The 20,693-nt window shown below is 41.4% G+C and overlaps 1 protein-coding gene across 8 annotated transcripts in view; it reads right to left on the reverse strand.

Moving 5' to 3' along the window:
- The window catches only part of srcin1b (SRC kinase signaling inhibitor 1b), a 145,553-nt gene that overhangs the window by 55,375 nt on the left and 69,485 nt on the right, over positions 1-20,693 (reverse strand). For all 8 annotated transcript variants that reach the window (XM_026177945.1, XM_026177946.1, XM_026177944.1 and 5 more), the window contains one exon: positions 10,557-10,583. In XM_026177945.1, the coding sequence (XP_026033730.1) occupies positions 10,557-10,583 (27 nt within the window). The remainder of the gene's footprint in view (positions 1-10,556; positions 10,584-20,693) is intronic.

A 20,693-nucleotide genomic window follows, 5' to 3' on the forward strand; every position in this document is an offset into this window, starting at 1 on the left:
AGGAGAAGCGCCTCTCTGGACCCCTGCTGAATGAATGAAATTCTCTCCCTACGACTGCATCCTGCCCGCAGCTCGGACACCAGCATTTCACTGCATGTTCACTATATGTTGTATTGTTTATGTGACAAATAATATATGTATTTAATAATAATAATAATAATAATAATAATAATAATAATAATAAGACCAACCATGCCCACGACAACCGAAGGAACTGCCGTTTGTGCCACTTCAGCCTTGAGCTACGTTCACATGTACACGTTATATTTTTAAAACTGATCCACAGAAAAATATTTCTGTTCACATGAAACATGCAAATTTTTGATCCGTTTTATAAAAATGACAAAATCTAGTAGCTACACAGACATAACCTGATAAACATCGGTGAGGTTCGAGGAACACAAGATGTAATAAAGCCAGGTATGCATATTTAAACATTTCCTCTGCTTCGTCACTATGGTTACAAAATAATCCCAGTAGGCCCCATTATCATTCCCTCAGTAACGAAGAAGGCTGATGAACAAGTGCAATACTGGATGCAGCTTCAGTAGGATCCCCACTCCCTATCTAAGCCCCACAGTATGGTCCACCCCCCCGCCCCAAATTAAACACCAAGGCAAAGAAAAAGCGACAATAGGCGGTGATTACTCTGGCCACTCTCGACAGAAAGACAAGCGGACAAGAGATGTAAAATGCAGCATTAATATTTGTATAAGTGAGGCTGGGAGTGATGAAAAGAGGAGAATTATGCAGCACTCTGCTCCATTGTGTCTTTGACACTGTCAGCAGCAATTGCTGCCTGGTGTTTGAATCCATGTTCAGCCCCGGTGACGAGCTGAAAATCCTCATGCAAGGGGAGCATGTGAGAGGAAATGTGTGATATAATATAAGAATCTATATTCCCATTTGCTTGCGTCCAATCAGTACGAGCGCCACCGATGTTTGTGTGCATTTAGCAAGCTGGAGACATCAAAGGGGGAATAGCAGGGGACTATTAAACACATACACAGCCTCACACACATGAGCACAGCGGTGCACTGCTGCAGGGGTTTCTATTGCATCAGAAGAGGAGGCGAGACTCCCCGTCTCCCTGAGAGGAAGAGGAGCGATAACCAATCCTGTATGGGCAGCAGACCAGCAACAAATAGGGGGAGAATGGGAAAAAAGCCAACATGTGTGTTTGTCACCAGCTAAACAGACGAGGCAGCGAGAGAGCTACTGTGAACGTACATGACGAAAGGAGCACGAGATGCAAACTGTAACACGAGAGATTAGCCATATATCAAAATAAAAGAGGCTATTTTTGCAAAGTACATATGCTGGATGTATATGTAATTAAGCACCGATATTCAAGCACTTTCAGCACAGTCGAGCATTTGTTATTGTCTGTCTGTGTTAAATAATAATAATAATGGATTGGATTTATATAGCGCTTTTCAAGGCACCCAAAGCGCTTTACAATACCACTATTCATTCACTCTCACATTCACACACTGGTGGAGGCAGCTACAGTTGTAGCCACAGCTGCCCTGGGGCAGACTGACAGAAGCGAGGCTGCCATATCGCGCCATTGGCCCCTCTGGCCAACACCAGTAGGCAAGTAGGGTAAAGTGTCTTGCCCAAGGACACAACGACCAGGACAGAGAGCCCAGGGATCGAACCGGCGACCTTCCAGTTACAGATGCGATTCCCAACCCCCTGAGCCACGGTCGCCCCGTTAAAGGATAAAGCCGTCACTCTAATTTCTTATTGTCGACGATCCTCTGAAAAAACCCAAACCAACAATGTGCCCATCTGTCCCTACCCTGTCTCTGATGCTCAGCTCTCAAGCTCAGTGATTTCTGGAAGTCTTTAAGAAATACTCCTAAATATACACTTTCATTTTATGAAAACAGGCACAGTCATTTTACAAACAGATGGGCACTTATAGCACAAAGGAGGAAATACTCGATTAGCTAAGGACTATTTTCAGCCGTGGATTAATCGACAATTTTTGTGTGCTACTTCTGCAAATGACTCAACTTGGATGTTTTTTTTAATCAATCCGTAAGCCCTCCCACATCGTCTGACACTAATAATAGTTTGTTTTGTGTATTCATGTATAGTCAAGGATAATTCCAGTGCCTTTCAATTTGATGCTTTTGCCTCATTGTGACTTAACTGAGCGCCTGTTACAAAATAATTGTATTTATTCTCAGATTATTGCTCTCTTAAAAAGCACAACAGTGAATTTAGCTGTTGAGCAGTGGTTCTCGCAGGGTGGGAATATTTGACCACTGAACATTCTGCAATGAAAAACTGCACATAAGTTATGAATGAATTAATTTGCTGCTTCAGTATCCATTTCCTGTTAAATATCTTTAAAGAAAATTCTGTCAAAGAGGGTTTAGGTAACGGCGTGCAGCGCCCATAGTGGGAATTATGCGACCAAAAGAGCTCCCAACATTCAGGACACCATATCATGAAAGCTAAATGTCTTAGGGCTTCAGGCGGCCCAGGGACAGAGCACATCACCTGTTAGCAGAAGTTGATGAATTCAGTTCAATTGAGTTTTATTTACACAGCGCTGAATCACAACAACAGTCACCTCAAGGCGCTTTATATTGTAAGGTAGACCCTACAATAATACATACAGAGAAAAACCCAACAATCATATGACCCACTATGAGCAAGCACTTTGGCGACAGTAAGAAGGAAAAACTCCCTTTTAACAGGAAGAAACCTCCAGCAAAACCAGGCTCAGGGAGGGGCGGGGCCATCTGCTGCGACCAGTTGGGGTGAGAGAAGGAAGACAGGATAAAGACATGCTGTGAATGCTAACATAGTGCCAGGTAAGCTATAGAGCCATAGTTCTTAGAGAAGTTTGACCTCCTTTGAAAGAGTCCTCACTGAACCAAAAGCAACAATATGTTTGGTAGGCTATGTTAAATCGTCTGACAAGGTCCAGGCAAGATGTATGCTAACTGAGTGGTGAGTACAAATGGGACGAGAAGGAAAACTGGCAAAGTGTATGATGATATACAGGCTGATGGCTTGAAATTTCTGCTTGTACTTTGATGTACAAACAGCTGTCTTAGAGAACATTATGGTCATAGAGAAAGGCAACCTCAGACAGGCATGCAGGCATGGCCCTTAATGTAGTTAGCAAAATAGCTATTTAAGGTGGCTAATTCCAAGAAAGCTTGGAAAAAAGGTGAACCTTCCCAGGAGTGGCCTGTCTACCAAAATTACTCCAAGAGCACATCAACGCATCACCCAGCAGAAGAACCCAGAATAAGAACTGCAGTCCTCACTTGCCTCAGTTAAGGTCAGAGTTCATGATCCAACCATAAGAAAGAGACTGATGAAAAACAACAACAGCTCAACTTTTGCCAAAGAAAAAAAAATTGGGGGGAAAAATATTCTGTGGACTGAAAAGAGACAAATCTTCTAAAAGGTTCAACTTTTGAGTTCCATCTGGACTAAAACTAACAACATTTAATAAAAAACATCACCGCAACAGTTAAACATGATGTTGGGGCTGCTGTCCTACAGTCAGGACCTGCACGACTTGCTGTAACTGATGGAACCATGAATGCTCCTCTCTACCAACAAGTAGTGCTATACAGCGTTTTTAGGTAATTGTAAAAGTAGGGACTTCAGAAAAAAAAAGTCAAGATATTTTTTGGACAAAGACTCATTATACAGCCTGGAAGTGTGAGGTCTTGCAGTCCTGCTGCAGGCACACCTCTCTACGTGTCATCTTTGTTCAGTGAATGCAAAGAGAAGCAGTGAAGTAACTGTTTGCACTTGCACAGTGTTTTTCTTGGGGGTTATTTATGGGTTAGGTGCTTTGCTGGACAGAGCAAAGATAGTTTATCAGCTCCATCCTGCAGGGTCTCTGAGTCCTGGTCCTACAGGCAGGAATCTTAGCACAGCTTCTCAGATCTCCCTCTCCTCAGCCACTGCCTCCAGCTCTTCCAGGGAATGCTGAGTTTTTCCAAAGCCACCTTAGAGATAACCTCGCAAGTCCACTCTGGGTCTGCCCTGCAGTCACACCTACATTTTGTGGCCATAGGGGAGGGTATGAACATATTAGCCGTCGTGGTCAGCTCTGTCATGTTGCAAACTGCTACCTGGTGTGAATGAGTTGGACTTACTAGCAGCACAACCTTTAACTTCTCTACAAATGAAGGTATAAAATTTCACTGACCTTGATTTTTGTTTTTAAGGTTGCTCCAGGGCCAGAAACTTTAATTCAGAGCATCCTTACTGCTGTATTGACAACAATATTTGTGTAATGTTGTGCAGGTGCTATATATAAACTACAGTTTGCTGTGTTCATGGTAAAGAGGACAGCTGTTTTGGACAGCGGTGGAGCTCCACTGCAGAGAGGAACGAGACACACACACACACACATGCAGACACACAAGTTCATTGTTAGTTTTGGTTTTATCCCTTCAACCTTATCCTTTGACATTTCACATCCCATTTAATTCAAAAAGCAGCAGTGTTCTCATTGTTCCATTACAGAAAATCCTTGAGCAGAGTTCAGATTTGCTGCATCAGCAGTAGGTATGCAAGGATGCCTTTCAGATTATCAAGTAATTTTATGGTTAAGATGATGTAAGCTGCAGTAAGTGCTTAGGTTAGCACATGCACAACACAAGCTCAATGAAAGTAAGGGTCACATGGGTCCGTTCAATATGCATAATTTATTCAAGCCTGATGTGGAACTAATAATGCATTTTAGTCCCATGTTGATCCTTACATGGCCGAGATGTAAAGAAATTTGATTCTTCTTCCACAAAACAACTTAACTTTGAGCATTTTTCTATTTTCCAACTGTCAAGTCTGAAAAAACTGCTTTGTTTTCTCATCTACTTTCAGTTTATCTAGTCATTAATAGTGTTGATATGATTATGTGAGCTGAAGAACTTGAATCCACATCTATATACTAAAGGTTAAAATGGTTTGTTGTGGGGCCAAAAGCACTCTTTCTTTTCATAAACAGCATCCCAATTCCAAACTAATTTCATAGGAGACACTTTCTTTGTTTGCTATTAAAGTTTAATATCTCAGAAGAACTGAGGCACATAAATCCTCAGCGGAATCTATTTATCGCTATTCATTTTTTTATTTATTAAACCTTTATGACTCTCGAGATTAAAAATCTCTTTTGCAAGAGTGTCCTGGCCAGCACACGCAGATGTACAACTGGTGGCTGCACAGACTAGTAACACACAGAAACACACACAGCAAAATGCACAAAATAGGTACAGAAATGTGCATGAGGTGAAGAATGAAACATAAAAATACCCAAAATTATAAATTCAAAGCTAAAGGAAACTTCAAACATCAGAGTAAGTTATTGTCTGGGGCCAGAAACAGGAGCAGGAGTGTTCACACAGAACATCTGCCGCCTGTAGCAGCTGCCTCCAGCTCAATTTAAATCACCTGAAATTCATTTAGTAAGATCAGCTCATTAATTATTGTGACTTTTGTTTTAATTGCTGATCCTCTGGACATATTTGCAGGAAATGTGATACTTATTACACCCAGTCATCAACCTCCAGGGCTAAAAAATAAAAACCAAAGTGGACCTGCAGTTCTTCTAACAGCCACATGAGGTTGACTCCAAAACCAAGTTCGTCCAAATACTTCACATGTTAAAATGTCCAACTTTTCAGCAGAAATAAATATGTTCACAGCCTGGGACCAAAAGCAGCTTTAGCCTCTATGGATAGTTTTACATATGACCATCTGTATGGTGTATGAGGATTTTTATAATGAACCCATTTTTGTATTTTTAAGTCTTAAAAGTTAAAGATTTGCCTCATGTCCACTAATTCGAGACACAGAACTAGATTTCCCAACAGGTTTTTGTGCTGCTGGTGCCATTTGGAACATTTTATTTGGATTGTGTGACAAATAATACGGCTTTCTGTGTGGTAAAGACTGTCCAATCAGTCTGTATTTAGCAATAATTAGATACCTGTGCTCTACAGCTATGCACCTTGCTAACCAAGCTCAGCTAATAACTTGTATATGGTTGCTACTAGCTCTAAAACAACAACATAGCAGGGGCCAAAATGGTAACGCCGAGGCTTCAGAACCAATGGGTGATGTCACAGTGGCAACAATCTATGATTAGACTGCACACAACAACAGACGCACAACAAACCTGGAGTCTGCCCACACTCCAGCTCGCCCTGAATGATCCGTTTTCTTATTATTTAGCTGACACTTGAACTTAAGTGACATTCTTCAAACGTGCCTGTGCTAACACAGCTGAAGGCACAAACGCTGTCTGCAGATGCTGGATGTAAACTCGCTCTGTCACTTTATATAATTTTTCACAGAGTGGGAGCAAGTTCCTCGGTTTGAAACCAGCTGGTAGCTCCACAGCCGCTGAAGCTGGCAGTGAGTGATGACCACTAATGGGCCTGTTTTCAAATTAATCCTTTCATGTCATGCTATTTGCATTGCAGCCTCGCCAGCGCTTGGTGAAATTTCCGACTCCAGCCGGAAACAAGGTTTCATTCCGATGGCTGGATTCAATAAGGGCGCACTCAGGGGTCTCTGAGTGTTTTCAAAATCTTGGATAGCAGACCGCGTGTTTGTGATAGCGTGGGTTTAAATTTGGCTCTGGATTTTTGCTACATGTCAACTAATCCTATCTCTAATATTTTCTGTCACTAAGTGTGTAACTGAGTCCAGATTGCATTCAATAAAACCACAAAGAATAAAAGGGCATGATTAATGACTTCACGGCTTCCATTTAGCTAATCTTTTTTTATTCTTTTTTTCTTTTTATTTATCTTATTTTATTTACTTCAGTTGCTGCATGTTAAATAAAATATTATATGCTACTTTAAACTAGAATTTTTCTTTTGTTTTACATTTATTCTTCATGGGAATCATTCTTAAAGCACCTTGAACTGAAATAACCTGATTAAAAATGTCTTATAAATACGTTTAAGGGAGTGGATGCCTGATAATGACACCTAAAGGTTTACTAAGGTTTACTAACTACACTTATATAAGGTTCCTGAATTGTGTATAAACTGTATTTAAAAGATGAATGCAGTCATCAAACTGTATTTTGAACTGCTTAATCAGTTCAAGGTCCTGGGAGGGCTGGAGCCTATCCCAGATGTTACTGGGTAAAAGCCAGGGTAGCCCATCACAGGGAAATACGAACATGGGCTCTGAAGCCCTTAACTGTTTCCCCCATAAAGACGACATCTGATGACCTCGTCTGCACCTGTAGTTTTCTTACCTTTTAATTGGTTAATAGGTTAGAATAGTTTCCATTGTATTTCCAAGGGTAACTGCACAGCTGGAGACCACCCTCACTACCTTCTGATGCAAGGTTTCAAGGTGTAAAGAGCTACACCTTCATTCTTTCTAAGGGCCACCAGAGGGCGACCCCGTGAGTGTAAAGACTTCTACGAGAAAATGATTCTGCTGCTCGCTTGAGGTCCGAATCACTCTTTTGAATCCATCCATCCATCCATGCATGAGAAGGTAATATGCTCCAGCTTTAGGTCACATTCATCCCTTTCTCACCGCTACAGAGAACGCCAAATGTAAAGTTCACACTTCCAAGAGGTAGTCTTATATCCTTCACAGCCTATGCCTGCACAGAAAGTACACATAGCCTTTAAAGGCACCAAACTCTGCTGAAAGTTGATAAAAAGGGAAATGAAAACGTGCTGGAAATTTAAAGACAATCTGTGCGCTAGATGTTAAGAAATTAGACTCAAAATGTTAAATTGGCCTCTTGGTTGTATTAAAGGAAACGTAAGAGGATTAATGGTGTATTTGTGGTGACAGGACTGATGGATGGAATGCACCATTTTTCTTACTGAGTATGTAATCTGAATACATGAACTGTTGAAGCAAATATGGTAGCCAAAGTCTGCATCTTTTTACAGTATATTTCAAAACACTCTATGTTTATGCACTTCTTTGCTGGACCAGAAACAATGACCAAACAGAGAAATTAAAACATAGATGCATGGTTCCCAGATCAGTGGGTTCTCTACTGATGGAGGATACTACGCCTTTCAGACTGCTTAAGCCTAAAAGGCAAATTTTTCAGGGCTTCTGGGATAGCCCGCAGGTATCAAGGTTGTTATGGAATTTACAATGAGACCAGGATTAACCTCGTGCAGAAATAATTGTTGAGGAGATGCAGATGAATTGAAGCAAACATTATTGTGGGAACTGTCTCGATACCAAGGAGAATGGGAGAGACATTTTGCAGCAGCTGTGATCATGCAGTTTCATGACCCTGTTCCAACTGTCCAGATAAGGAAAGACATTATGTCTCTGCAGTATCTACAAGCAGCTGGCCCACAGTACAACCAAAACACTATCAGTACACAGACATCACTGTAGTCATAAAAGCTTCAATGAGACTATTTTTCAAATAAAGGAGTTTAACCACAAATTTAAAAAAAGCAAAAAATTTACACGGGCCAAAACCATAAAAGCATCGTTTATGAATGCAGATACATTTTAAGATTGCTGGTTAACCTTTGAGGCTGCTCAAACACAAATGGTCAAAAGAAGTCTGACAACAAAGCGGACTGGAAATGAAAACCAGAAAGCTTCTGGTGCTAAAAACCTTGTGCCCTGCCTACAGGTGCACGTGCATCTGTGCAAATATCATCAGAGTCGTTAAGATTCAGAGTCTGAATCCAGGAATTTTGTGTCTGTCAACAACCTGTCAGGCTTAGGCTGAAAATCGGACCGATCTGACACTTCATTTAAATGGCCTGTATTTGTATAGCGCAATTTCTAGTCCCTAAGGACCCCAAAGCACTTTCCACATGCAGTCATCCACCCATTCACACACTGGTGATGGCAGCTACATTGTAGCCACAGCCACCCTGGGGCGCACTGACAGAGGTGAGGCTGCCGGACACTGTCGCCACCGGGCCCTCTGACCACCACCAGTAGGCAACAGGTCAAGTGTCTTGCCCAAGGACACAACAACAGAGACTGTCTGAGCCGGGGCTCAAACCGGCAACCTTCCAATTACAAGGCGAACTCCCAACTCTTGAGCCACGATCGCACTTCACGATGTTTCCTACACAGACTTTACTTCGGTGGGATACCCCTATTTATAGACTTAGATCTTCTTTATCCATCTCAGAGAACGGATGAAGTTATCTATGTTACTAAAAAAACAACCCTTTTGGTCTTCGGTTGCAAACCAGCTGTCTTGTATCGCAGCTGTCCCCCCCCGGCTGGTGCGTGAGTTGTTTGGTACCGGTCCACAAGAGCTGAGGCTTGGGTGTGAATCGGTTTTTAACGGTTTTTATCGTTAACTCGGTTTCCCTGGGACTTTTCCTGTGTGTTATGAATAAATCTTCTATGTTTTGGTACTGGTTTTATTTTGTTGTATTTATCGGTGACGCCTTAAAGGCCGGTCCGTGAAAATATTGTCGGACATAAACCGGTCTGTGGCGCAAAAAAGGTTGGGGACTGCTGTTGTATTGTCTACCAACCTCCCCGATGGCCACATTGCTATTGTGGCGGTCCTGAATTAGTTACTCCCTATACTTCACCATCTTGCAGCTGCTTATCATAGCCCTCGCTCTGCTTTGGCGAATTAGACTACCTTCAACAGATGAGGTCCAAAATGTTGGCAATAAAGTTCTTTCACAAGATAATAAAACTTGATGGAGCAACAGCTAATTCTGTTGCTCAAATATTGATTGTCACAAAGTGCGTGGCACTTACATTACCTGCACAGAAGAAACTCAGAGAGGTAATATATCTAAAGACTGCTGATAAAAACCCTGTGCACAGCAAAACTAGCCCCACACATGCGTGCACATATTTGCATATCATACATCAAATCTCAATCTGTGGGAATCTTAGCTTTAGTTATGATGCAAGTAACAAATATTTATCACAGCAATCAAACAGGTGAATAATTCATCTGCACAACCTGCAGAACAGAATCAATCTGATCCATATTTCTGTCACTAATGACAATCCCACTGCACATCCTGCCTACTAAACTCTCATTGATTTAGTTTTACCATCAGAGACCAACACCAGGCTTAATTTGAATTACAGACAACATGGGAGTTGTAGGCAGGGATCTGCAGGTCTGGAGACAGCCAATAACAAGCTTGGTACAGTGCCTTTTTATAGGGAAATTTTAGCGAGCAGCAGCAGTAAGTTAAACTCCAGCCAGCAGCTCTCAGGCTGAACTGGACCTTTTCTTGCCTCATATTTGATGAAACAGGCATATTGTGTTCAATAATTGCATATCAGAAATCTTACTTGCATAGTTTAAAGTGAACCAAAGCACTTATTTGATTCATGCAGGGATTTTTTCTTTCTTATGTGAACACTCTGAGGGAGAAATGTCGCAGCATGCAGCACAAGAGTGTTAAAAGAGTTAAATGCAGAAGTGAGTGCCAACGTGTGACCAGCGCTAATGCAGTGGAGAAGCAGGCATGCAAAGACACAATGGAGTTATCCTATTAAGAGACGAATCCACACAGAGGCACAGATTTACGCTGAAACACAAACACAATATTGGCACTGACCTTGAAGCTCCAGTAGTTTGGTTGTTGCTAGAGGGGGAGGAAAGAAAAACAAAGAGTAAAGGAGACAGAAGAGGGGCAGGGAGGGTGAAAGAGGGAGAAAAAGAACGACTGAGTGTGAGACTTTTTGTTCTGCAAATGCCACACTAGAAATGCTCAAAGCACAAAACCGACTGGTTAGAACCAGAACAGAGAGAGAAAATGCTTTGTCACTCAGTCGCCATGCGAAGATTTGCAAGTGATACCGCAAAGTGTGCCTAATGAAGTTTGAGAGGTTTAATGGTACGTCGTTTTTACACAGCGAGAATGATATGCCCCAAAACACAAAGGCCACTTTGCTTAAAATGACCACACATTGTAGCAAAGCTTAAGCAAGAAAACCAAAAATTGCCCTTTTTATTTATTATTTTCTGTACATTAGGCCTGGTGAGGAAATGATGAGCTAATTATCGTGATGATAGCCAGATTAACTTGCGTTGTCCTTCACTGCCATCATAATAGGACTTTAATTGCTTGTAATTGCTTCTCAGCAATTAATCAAATGTTTACAGTGACTTCACACATACTAATGATGCAGGGCCAGGCAGCTCCTAAAACCAGCCCCACAGGCTCACTTGCAGAGTTTGCTGGCGTGTACCCAGGACCGGGATTAAAGCAATGCACAGACACTGGATTAACAAGCTGCCATTTTTACTTGATCTGGAAGGAAGCCAGTGCTCAGGTCAGCATTACTTTGATTCCTGAAGATGCAGACACTGAGAGCGTTTATGCACTGATCCGTCACCTTCAGTCAGAGCCCATGAATTGATACGTTCCATAGTACGACCCTGTGTGACCCTTCAAAAGTATTTGAATGACCCAGTCAGGGCAAATTTCTGCCACCTTTCTGCACTGATGTTTGATTTGATTTGGTATTGCTAATAATCTCTATGAAAAAGACAAAACCAACAAGGTGGTAAAGCATAAAGACACCGAGCTGGGAAATTAAAATGAAATACGAAAATGTGAAGAGTCAAAAATTAAGTCCAAAAGCAAGTCAATACTCATAAACTCCCGAGTAAACATGCTTACAGAGTTAAAGAAGTTAACTTAAAGAAGTCCAGACGCTTTTCTTTGCAAGCTCCTTTGACATGCTTACAGTGTTCCAGAAATCTGTTGGCCAAGATAATGTCCATTTTGGACAACACCTCTCACGCCCTGCAGGAGACTGTTAAGGCAACCGTGCAGGTTAAATACAGTACCTGCTGAAAAATACACGTGTGCATGTTATTGATTATTTGTTTATCTGAAAAATAACTTGAGGTACAGATGGGAAGAACCATGATTTTCAAATGTTTACATTTCCTTTAAGTTAGTTAGAAAATACTGAAGTTTAACCAACTATGTTTTCTCTTGAATATATATATTTTTCTTTGGTTTTTCAGTACAAGGGGGATGTAAGTTGCTCCTACAGCTAGAAGGTGGCAGTAATGGAAGAAGAACTCATTAACAACCAGGCATCAGATCAGTAAACGTCATCTGTCTTTGAGATGACACGTTCCTCCAAAAAAGGGAAAAATATGCAAATCAAAAGATGATAGTTGTCAAAAAGTTCAAAAGACGAAAAATTAGATCCACTGGAGACAGACGTGCTGGACATTTGAGGATAGTTTAAGTACAGTCTAATACTTCCCAGTGAATATTCAATAGTATTGTTGATTAAAACAGCCATCAAAGAATAGACTGTCCAAGAAATGTGTGCAACAGTTGATTATTTAGCACTAATTAGCAGGTATCTGCATCTCTGCGTTCCTCTCATTCAACTTTATGAATGCAGCCCAAACAAGCTAGGATTAGCGGATAACTTAGCGTTACTTGCCTGCAAAGCAAAGGAATTCTTATGTTAAAGCATTGTCTCCAATATTATTAGATGTGCAATAAATTTAATCTGCCTAGATTAACGTGTGTGTAGTTTAGCAGTTTTCAGAGACACTGGATTTTCTCGTCCAAACGAATGGGTTAGTCTATGAAAGACGTCTGTGCTATGACACCATAATTTAATACTGTTTTAGCCATTTAGCAGACATCCATCTCTCTATGGTCACTAATTACAGCCGGCTAAATCACTCATTACTGTATGTGAATAACGCTCTCCGACAGTCTACCTTCTTTTTTATCCAAACTGGAAGTGAGAAATAAACTTCCCAGAGTGCTTTTCCATCTCTCAGCAGCAGCTGTATTGTTGTTATGTTTGAGAAGCACAGTACGCATTATAAAAGGGTGAACTGCTCCACCTTAAGAAGTCCATGGTGGTAACTGTTTGGGTTATTAGTGATCTTACAGGCAGACTGTCCAATCCCTTACAACCAATCCTATTTTTGATGTTTATAGGGAACCCTTCAGTAGCATCATCAATCTCCTCATTTACTTAATGATTTCAGCAAACTAGCAATTGTTAGTTCATCTGGAAGAACTGAACATGATTTATTGAGACAGAGAAATCAATGAATGTATTTGGCAATTAGACTCCAATGATCCATTGTGGCAGAATGGAATCCCAGTGGTGACAGGATTTAGGACTGGGCACCTGCAGTATAGGGTCTAGGTCTCTAGCTTTGGAGCTACCCTTGGAAACTATTTTAATAGTCCTCAAACCAGGTCCTTATTTATGTATACTGAAGTTTCAAAACTCGTCCTTAAGGGTACCATGGACATCGCCAGGCCTCGTCTTTACGAGGGAAAGAATAAAGGATGCAAACTGGAGGCTGACTGGCTAAAAGAAGGCAGGAAAGAAAACGACTGGATTAATGAAATGATGACAGCTTTGAGTTTGACAGCGTGGGAAAGTGGTAGTGATGTAAAGAACAGACTGGCAGCTGAACACCCGAGCAAACAGGAAGATGAGGGATCCAGATCTTCCTTATTGAACTGACGCATGAGCTAATTTACGAAGTCTTACTTTTTAAAACAGTTTAAAACAGTTTCACCTATTGCGATCAAACACTATTGTGCACAAAACCAGCTGCGCACAAAATGTTCTCACTTTGATGTGGAAGAACTTAAACACCAGGTCCCATTAAAAACCTGCAGGATGGACTCGAACACTGACTGAAGATCTCATCATCTGCTCTTGTAGCCGAAGGGGAAATTCAAATCCCTGCAGCAGGTTCAACATCTGCTAGAAAGGGTGAAACCACTCAAGTAAAGCCCACAGCTTTTACACCTTTGCCTGAATAAATGTTATGCTCGATGATGACTGATATCAGAGCCAGTCTTTCCTGAACGAAGAGAGAAATCACCGGCCACTATTTTCCTCAACTTTCACTTATATGTAGATGCTGGCTGAATGAGGGAACTAAAGTCAGGCATGTTCATACAAATCTTTATGATAGTGAGAAAGACAATACACATAAAGGATGCTGGTACTCTGAAGACCCCTTTGCAGTGTATGAAAAGTCTGTTATTCGACACGTAGCTTCTTTTTCTATTTCAAGGAACCTTTTATTTCAATTGTTTTAATATTTGGCAGGAAAAAAAACAGACAACAGTTAAGTCGTCACTGCACGGACTACTGAACTTGTGGGTAGATGAAAAATAACCCAATAAAAATGTCTAGCAGCGTGTCACTGTGTGTGTATTTGATGCTGATTCTCCACAGGCTGTTTTTGCCTTCAGCAGCAAAATATGTGCTGCTGTTGTCAACTTGTCAGCTACTAACCAGCATGTGTTTGGTATCACGAAATGTTCTGTCTGTAACCAAATCACAGTCTCTTCCATATCTGAGACATTTTAGTGCCTAAGCTTAACCAAACATGCGAGCAGCAATGACTCAACAGTCCCCCGTGCATCGTGCACTCAGCTCTCCTGGTTAAAAGTCATCTGTCTTTGTCTTTTAATGAGCAGTTTGGTGATATTTTAAAATAGAAACACTCTCGTATGTGGTTAATATGGGGTACCCCTACAAAGAGAAACTTTTGTTGTGTCGTCGTAGTTTTGTCGTTTTCATTGGTTTTGAATGTTTATTTCGAGTTTATTTTTGTTTGTTTGTACTTCAAATACTTAAAATGTTTAAAAAAGTTAACATTTAAGACATTTTTAATGACAGTATGTTAAACAATATGAACAAAGCATATTACATTACATTAAAGTTATTTCAGTTTTCTCCAGTTATTTTTTTTATTCCAATTCATGTTTTTTTCCACCTGAATTTTCCTTTTTTTGTTTAATTTTCAAACTAAAACTGTAGAAATGATTCTAACCAATGCTGTTAATCAGGACTTCATTCACTTACAGAGACATTTGTTTATCTAATGGTCAAAAATCACGGTGGAATAGCTTTCTGTCAAATGAAGTAAAATAAAGTCATTCCCATAATTGCATTTGGACCAGAAGCACCAAGCAGCAGATCCCTCATAGATCACTGAAGCAGCAACAACAAACATTTAAGCGGAGGACTTGAAGAATGTTGATATTTTCCAGTATCTAAATAACGAACTGAGAGAATTAAAAAGCGTTGATTCCAGAAGATGAAATCAATAATTATCTTTCCAACTGCACTGAGCTACCCATTGTACAATTCTAGAAAGAAAAAAAAATCACACATGTGGCTCGAATTGCCGCTATTTATTCTCACTCTTCAATGCATCTTTGTCATAAGGACACCTGAAATGGTGAAAACAACAGCTCAGAGAGCAACTGCTTCATTCAGCATTTAGCTGGAGTGTCTATGCAGTAATTAGCTTGTTGTTATGAGCTGCCATGTTGCTCCTTGAAATCATATTCTAAGCTAAAGAACTTACAATAATGGAGTATAAACCTCAATAACCACATGGCCCCATATAAGCTAACACTTGGTGACAGTGGGAAAGAAAAACTCCTATTTAACAGGAAGAAACCTCTGGTAGAACCAGGCTCAGTGAGGGGCGGGGCCATCTGCAGTGTCTGGTTTGGGGTGAAGTAAGGAAGACTGTAAAAAAGCCACACTACAGATTTAGTGTGCAGACTGTTTCATAGAAGATCTGTCAACTTGGGTGAAATTAAACAAACGTTCAGTCCAATCAATCATAACTGAAGTAAAGCAGTTATATGAGAGAAACAGCAGGATGGGAGGGAGCAGGGAGATGGAAACCCTAGAAAACCAGTTAACCAGTTACAGGTAACTAGAAAAAAAAACTACAGCTTTCCAGCAGAGGTGGACCCTAACAAATACTTCATTTTTCCAGGAATTTGTACTTTACTTGAGTATCTGCTTTTCTGAGAACGTTTTACTTCTACTCCCTACAGACTCATTACTTTAGGTTTAAGACAACTAAGGGGAGCTTTTTTTTTTTACATCACTGTTTGCCTCCAGAAATGAATGGACAAAGAAACATAAAAGAAAATCCAGTATTGGTGCTTATTAGACACAATGAGAGGCAAAAAAAAAAAGGCATAGACAACTATTTAGAATGATTGGTTAAGCTAACCCCACCTGTATGTCTTCGGACTGTGGAAGGAAGCCACGAACTCCACACAAAAAGGTGATTGGTGATTAGTCCCCAACTGGCTGCCCCTCCCTGAGCCAGGATCTTCCTGTTAAAACGAGGTTTTTCTTTCCAACTGTCACCAAGTGCTTGCTCACTTGATTATTTGTTTGTTTTGGGTTTCTCTTTATTACTGTATTGTATAAACAGCCTTGAGTTGACCGTTGTAGTGGTTTGGCACTGAAAGTAAAACTGAATTGCATCCAAATGAATTGAATTCTCTCGGTTGACCCTGCTGGTGATCTATCCAGGGTGTAGCCCGGCATCAGGCTTAGGCTCCAGACCCCCCGTGACCCTGAGGCAGAATTACAAGTCTTATACGGTGGTGAAAATCTGCAAAACCATCTTTTTCATACAGTCTGTGACTGGATCGCACTCATCCCCAAACCTGCCACGTATAAAGACTTTACAAAATACCAAATATGACCTTTGTGCTGGTACCTGCCACAGCAGATATGTTTATGAGAACATTTTTCCACAATGACTACTCATGAGTGGGAATGTGAACATGCTCAGAGGTGTCTCAGCCTCAAACACAATGACCTCTAGTTTGCTGAGACTTCCACTCTCAAAAACAAGCACACAACTGTCATTTGGCATTTCTGTTTAAAAAGCTGCCAAAAATACTGACTGGTGGGTGGACATACGTGGAAGCACCTTTTCACACTGAACACCAGTGAGACGAGCGGAGCAAAAACAAAACAGAAATATAGAAAATCTGTCATGTAAAAAGCAGAAACTGTTCACTCTGGAGCGCTTCGTTCCCAGTCAGAAGCTGATTGAGAAAATGTGCTTTCAGGGCTTTTAATTTGAATACCTACTTGCAGTTTGGGGTGTTTTTAATAAAGCACAGGTGGGTTTCTTTCTGTCGGTGCATCTAAACTTCATTAAAACGCGGTGAGAGCTTTGAAATAACAAATTCCCTTAATAATTAAAATGAAGGTGTAGGTGGAACTTAATTCTTGTTTGAGCAGCTGTTCTGGGAGCTGTATAGATCCCCAGTATTTTCTCTTGTCTCTCCTGGAAACTCAAGTTTAAACTTTGCAAAATTCATCTCGCTGTTTTTAAATATGGAGTGAAGGAAGCAGGGCAGAGGAAACAAAGACCTCAACAGGCCTGTGGGCTGTCGTGACCCAGATTTCTGAGCAGTGTGAGGCTTCCAGGCCGCTCTCCAAGCCTGGTGACCAAAACAGAGCCATCATGCTGTACCTGATCTCATGCCACCCAGCCTCAGTGTGCCTCAGCCTAACTCAGACACTTCCAATCAAACATTTAACACTCACACAACCACATTTTTAATCCAAATGTATTCGTTTTTTTGCTTTCTCTTCTGCTTTTTTATCTTATCTATATGATCAGAAGGATCCAAGAGACAGACGCACAAGCATTTTATCATTTTAAATAAAATTCGTTTGGAGAGTAAATGGATAAAAGAAGCTCTGTTGGGGACACAGAGTACTCTGATAGGGAGCAAAAAAGCAAAGACTAGCACCTGTTTTTTAACCATAAAGCCTTTCTGGCGAAGGTGGCCATCTCTGTCAAATGATGTCATACTGATGGAGGCAAAGGGAAGCCAATAGAAAGCGGTGATTTGGCTGTCAGTTTTCAAATTAGGTGAAAGGCCCCAAGTGACCAGGAGACAAATGCAACTCTTATTAACCCTTCCACAGGTTTACCTACAGTTAGTTTTGCAGTTGAAGTCTTTAATCACAATTATTTGGATTTTATAACCAGTTGAAGCCAGAAACCAGAACTGAAAGTCAAATTTGATTAATCTCCTGGCCTTATTTGTTAAAGGTCACTGTGACATATTAGAGTCATAACATCGTGCCTGAGCGATCTGGTAAACTGCTCACTCCTCCCCAGCGAAGCACGCAGGGCGTCTTACACAACGCACACGACGTCATCGGGAAGAAGGCAGTCGTTTGCAATTTTCAAAAACATGGAGCATAAAAGAGCCATGTGTGTAATACTGACTATATACTCCAACAAACTACAGAGGCAACATCGTTTCTCCTCTGCTGTGCTCTGATTGAAGTTGTACGATGCTTAATGGTATAAAAAAAAACGCCCAACAGCTCGTGTTTTTATTGGTTCAACGTGCAGAAATCAAGGGAAGAATTTTGAACCTACTCGTCTTTCTATTTAGACATCGTGCTGAGTTCAAGAAGCAGCGCTGCTTTTTGTTCATAAAGACTTACAATAGAGGTTTGAACAGTTTTGTTCCCATCGCAAAGAGCCGTCCTACATTCTCCCCATCCAGCCGTAATCAGGGTGTTGGATTTATTTGGATTGCATTTCCCCTCATCTGCTAGAAATGAGTCCTATTGTATTGCCGGCGTTTCCCATGAGCCAATGAGCAGCTATGTTGGTATAACTAAAGAACATCATCATCACCTCATATCACTGATGACTCAATAAAGCCTGTTCCCATCATCAGCCTCATGTGTTACCCTTGAATCTTCTTCCCAAACAGTCTTTGTGGCCATTAAATCACCATTCAGTGACTTACAGGTCTGATATTCAAAATGTAGGAGATTTCAGCTTAATTATATAGAATACTGGATAGAAATCAATATTCCAGTATAATATGGAAGGAAGAAACCTTTATATCAATACTGACCATAACACATCTTCAAATATTACAACTTCATCAAATGAAGAAATCTCAGAGGGAGCTTTTAACTTCCTCCTTTTCCATTTTCATTCAAGTTTAGCATTGATCATATGACAGGTAGAATATGTGATTAAATGTGTGTTTAAATACTGGCTTATTTGAAATTTAGCCCATAAAAATGAAGAAAATAAGGATGGCTAAAGCTTTATCCTCTTCAACACTTGCTCTGTTGTGTGAAACTGCTTTTAAATGTAATCAGTACAGATTTTATTGCTCCCACATGTTGCTTTCATATAAAATATTGCAATATATCTCATACACAGGGGTTTTCCTGGCTGAGAATGGGCTTATGGGGGGGTAGCTGCACACATAAGCACATTTAGTATGCATATTTTTCTCCTAAAAACTCCAGCGAGTGTGGTTTCTTTATTTGATAATAAAAGTTATTCATTTTCTGATTATTTGATACGCAGAAATGTCTGCTATGCTCGAGTAATTTAAACCCCAGTAAGTAAAAACTTTCATTACAATGCAAGCGGCAGGAAGAGTCTGTAGGAAAAACTCTGGTTTAATCGCCATCCTGCCTGAATTTACCCTCTCGTCATCAAAAGGTTGGCATCAAAATAAAATTCATGTATCCCAATTTCACTTTCTGACTATTTCTCTCCAAAGAAACTTAATCCTGTCAAGGATTATTTCTCTATATGTAGAGCTTACAACCTCTAACCTCCAGCTGGCTTCACATTTTCAGCTCGGAGGCACTTTTGCGCGCCGGCTTCATAATTACACGTCAGCAGGAGGAAAATAGGCGTTAATGTCACCGTCCTTCTCCCAGGTTCTCGTGTGAATTACAGCAACAGCAACAAACATCTGATAATTGCAAAGTCAAGCACCCATTGTGTTCTAATCTCTGACACGTTCCCATTCGCACCGAGCTGTGTGCTGGGTAATCACCTGCTCGCCACGTCTATTCGCCTTAAATTGGAGTGGCGAAAAGAAAAGAAAAGGAATCCACCGCCAAGTCACTCCACAGATAATTTAATGCACCAACAAGCGGACATTTTTTGGAACATAAAACCTGTCTCATCTAACGCAAACAGGCCCCCTATGCACTGTGACTCGGTGATTACTGCCTGCAATATTTCTCAGTCACTTGAGCTGAAATCCCAAGACGCACATACACGCTGAGACAGGCAGGACTCGTAGAAAGGAAAGAGAGGGATGAGCAGAGAGAGACGTGCACGCCTGACCTGCATGCCAACTAGCCATCTTTGTGCCCCCGTCACCCCCGCCTCCCTCCCTCACATCACTCTGTTTCCTTCTCCAAGCCCAAACACATCAACACATGTGCACTCCCAGCCTCACACGCGTCCACACATGCATCACTGCGGCACCTCGGACACACCTGACCCTCACCTGACTACATGACAACAACTGGACCCTCCCCTCTAAAAACACACACACACACACACACACACACACACACACACACACACACACACACACACACACACACACAACACAAACACAAGAGGTGTGTGCACTCATCAGCTCTACCTGGCTTTGCATCCACATACATGAGGAGCACACACACACACACACACCTTTACTTTTACTCCACCACCCTCCTCTCCATCACCTTCCAAGCGTCACAGTCATGGCAGCACCACACAGGAAAAAGAGTGAGTTACCGTTTCTACTTAATGACGGCGCATCCTCCCGCTCCACACGCCTCCCTCTTCCTCCTCCCCCCTCTCCATTTTTTCTCCACTGCGGCTTCTCCGTGTGTGTGTGTGTTGGTGTGTGTGTCTTTCCCTTGCCCCGAGAATCCGCCAGAGTCCCCCCTCGCCGGTGCCCGTAGTAGCGCCTAAGAGGCAGTTAGCACGTCTTCCTACCCCTCCTCCTCCTCCTCCTCACCCTCCTCTTCCTCCTCTCTCTCTCTCTCTCTGTCCTCTTGTGTTTGTCACTCTATCTCGCCCCCCTCCATCCCGGACAGAGACGATAAAACGACCCCTCCCTCCT

This window comes from Astatotilapia calliptera, chromosome 8 (assembly GCF_900246225.1).
Source record: "Astatotilapia calliptera chromosome 8, fAstCal1.2, whole genome shotgun sequence".
NCBI lineage: Eukaryota > Metazoa > Chordata > Actinopteri > Cichliformes > Cichlidae > Astatotilapia > Astatotilapia calliptera.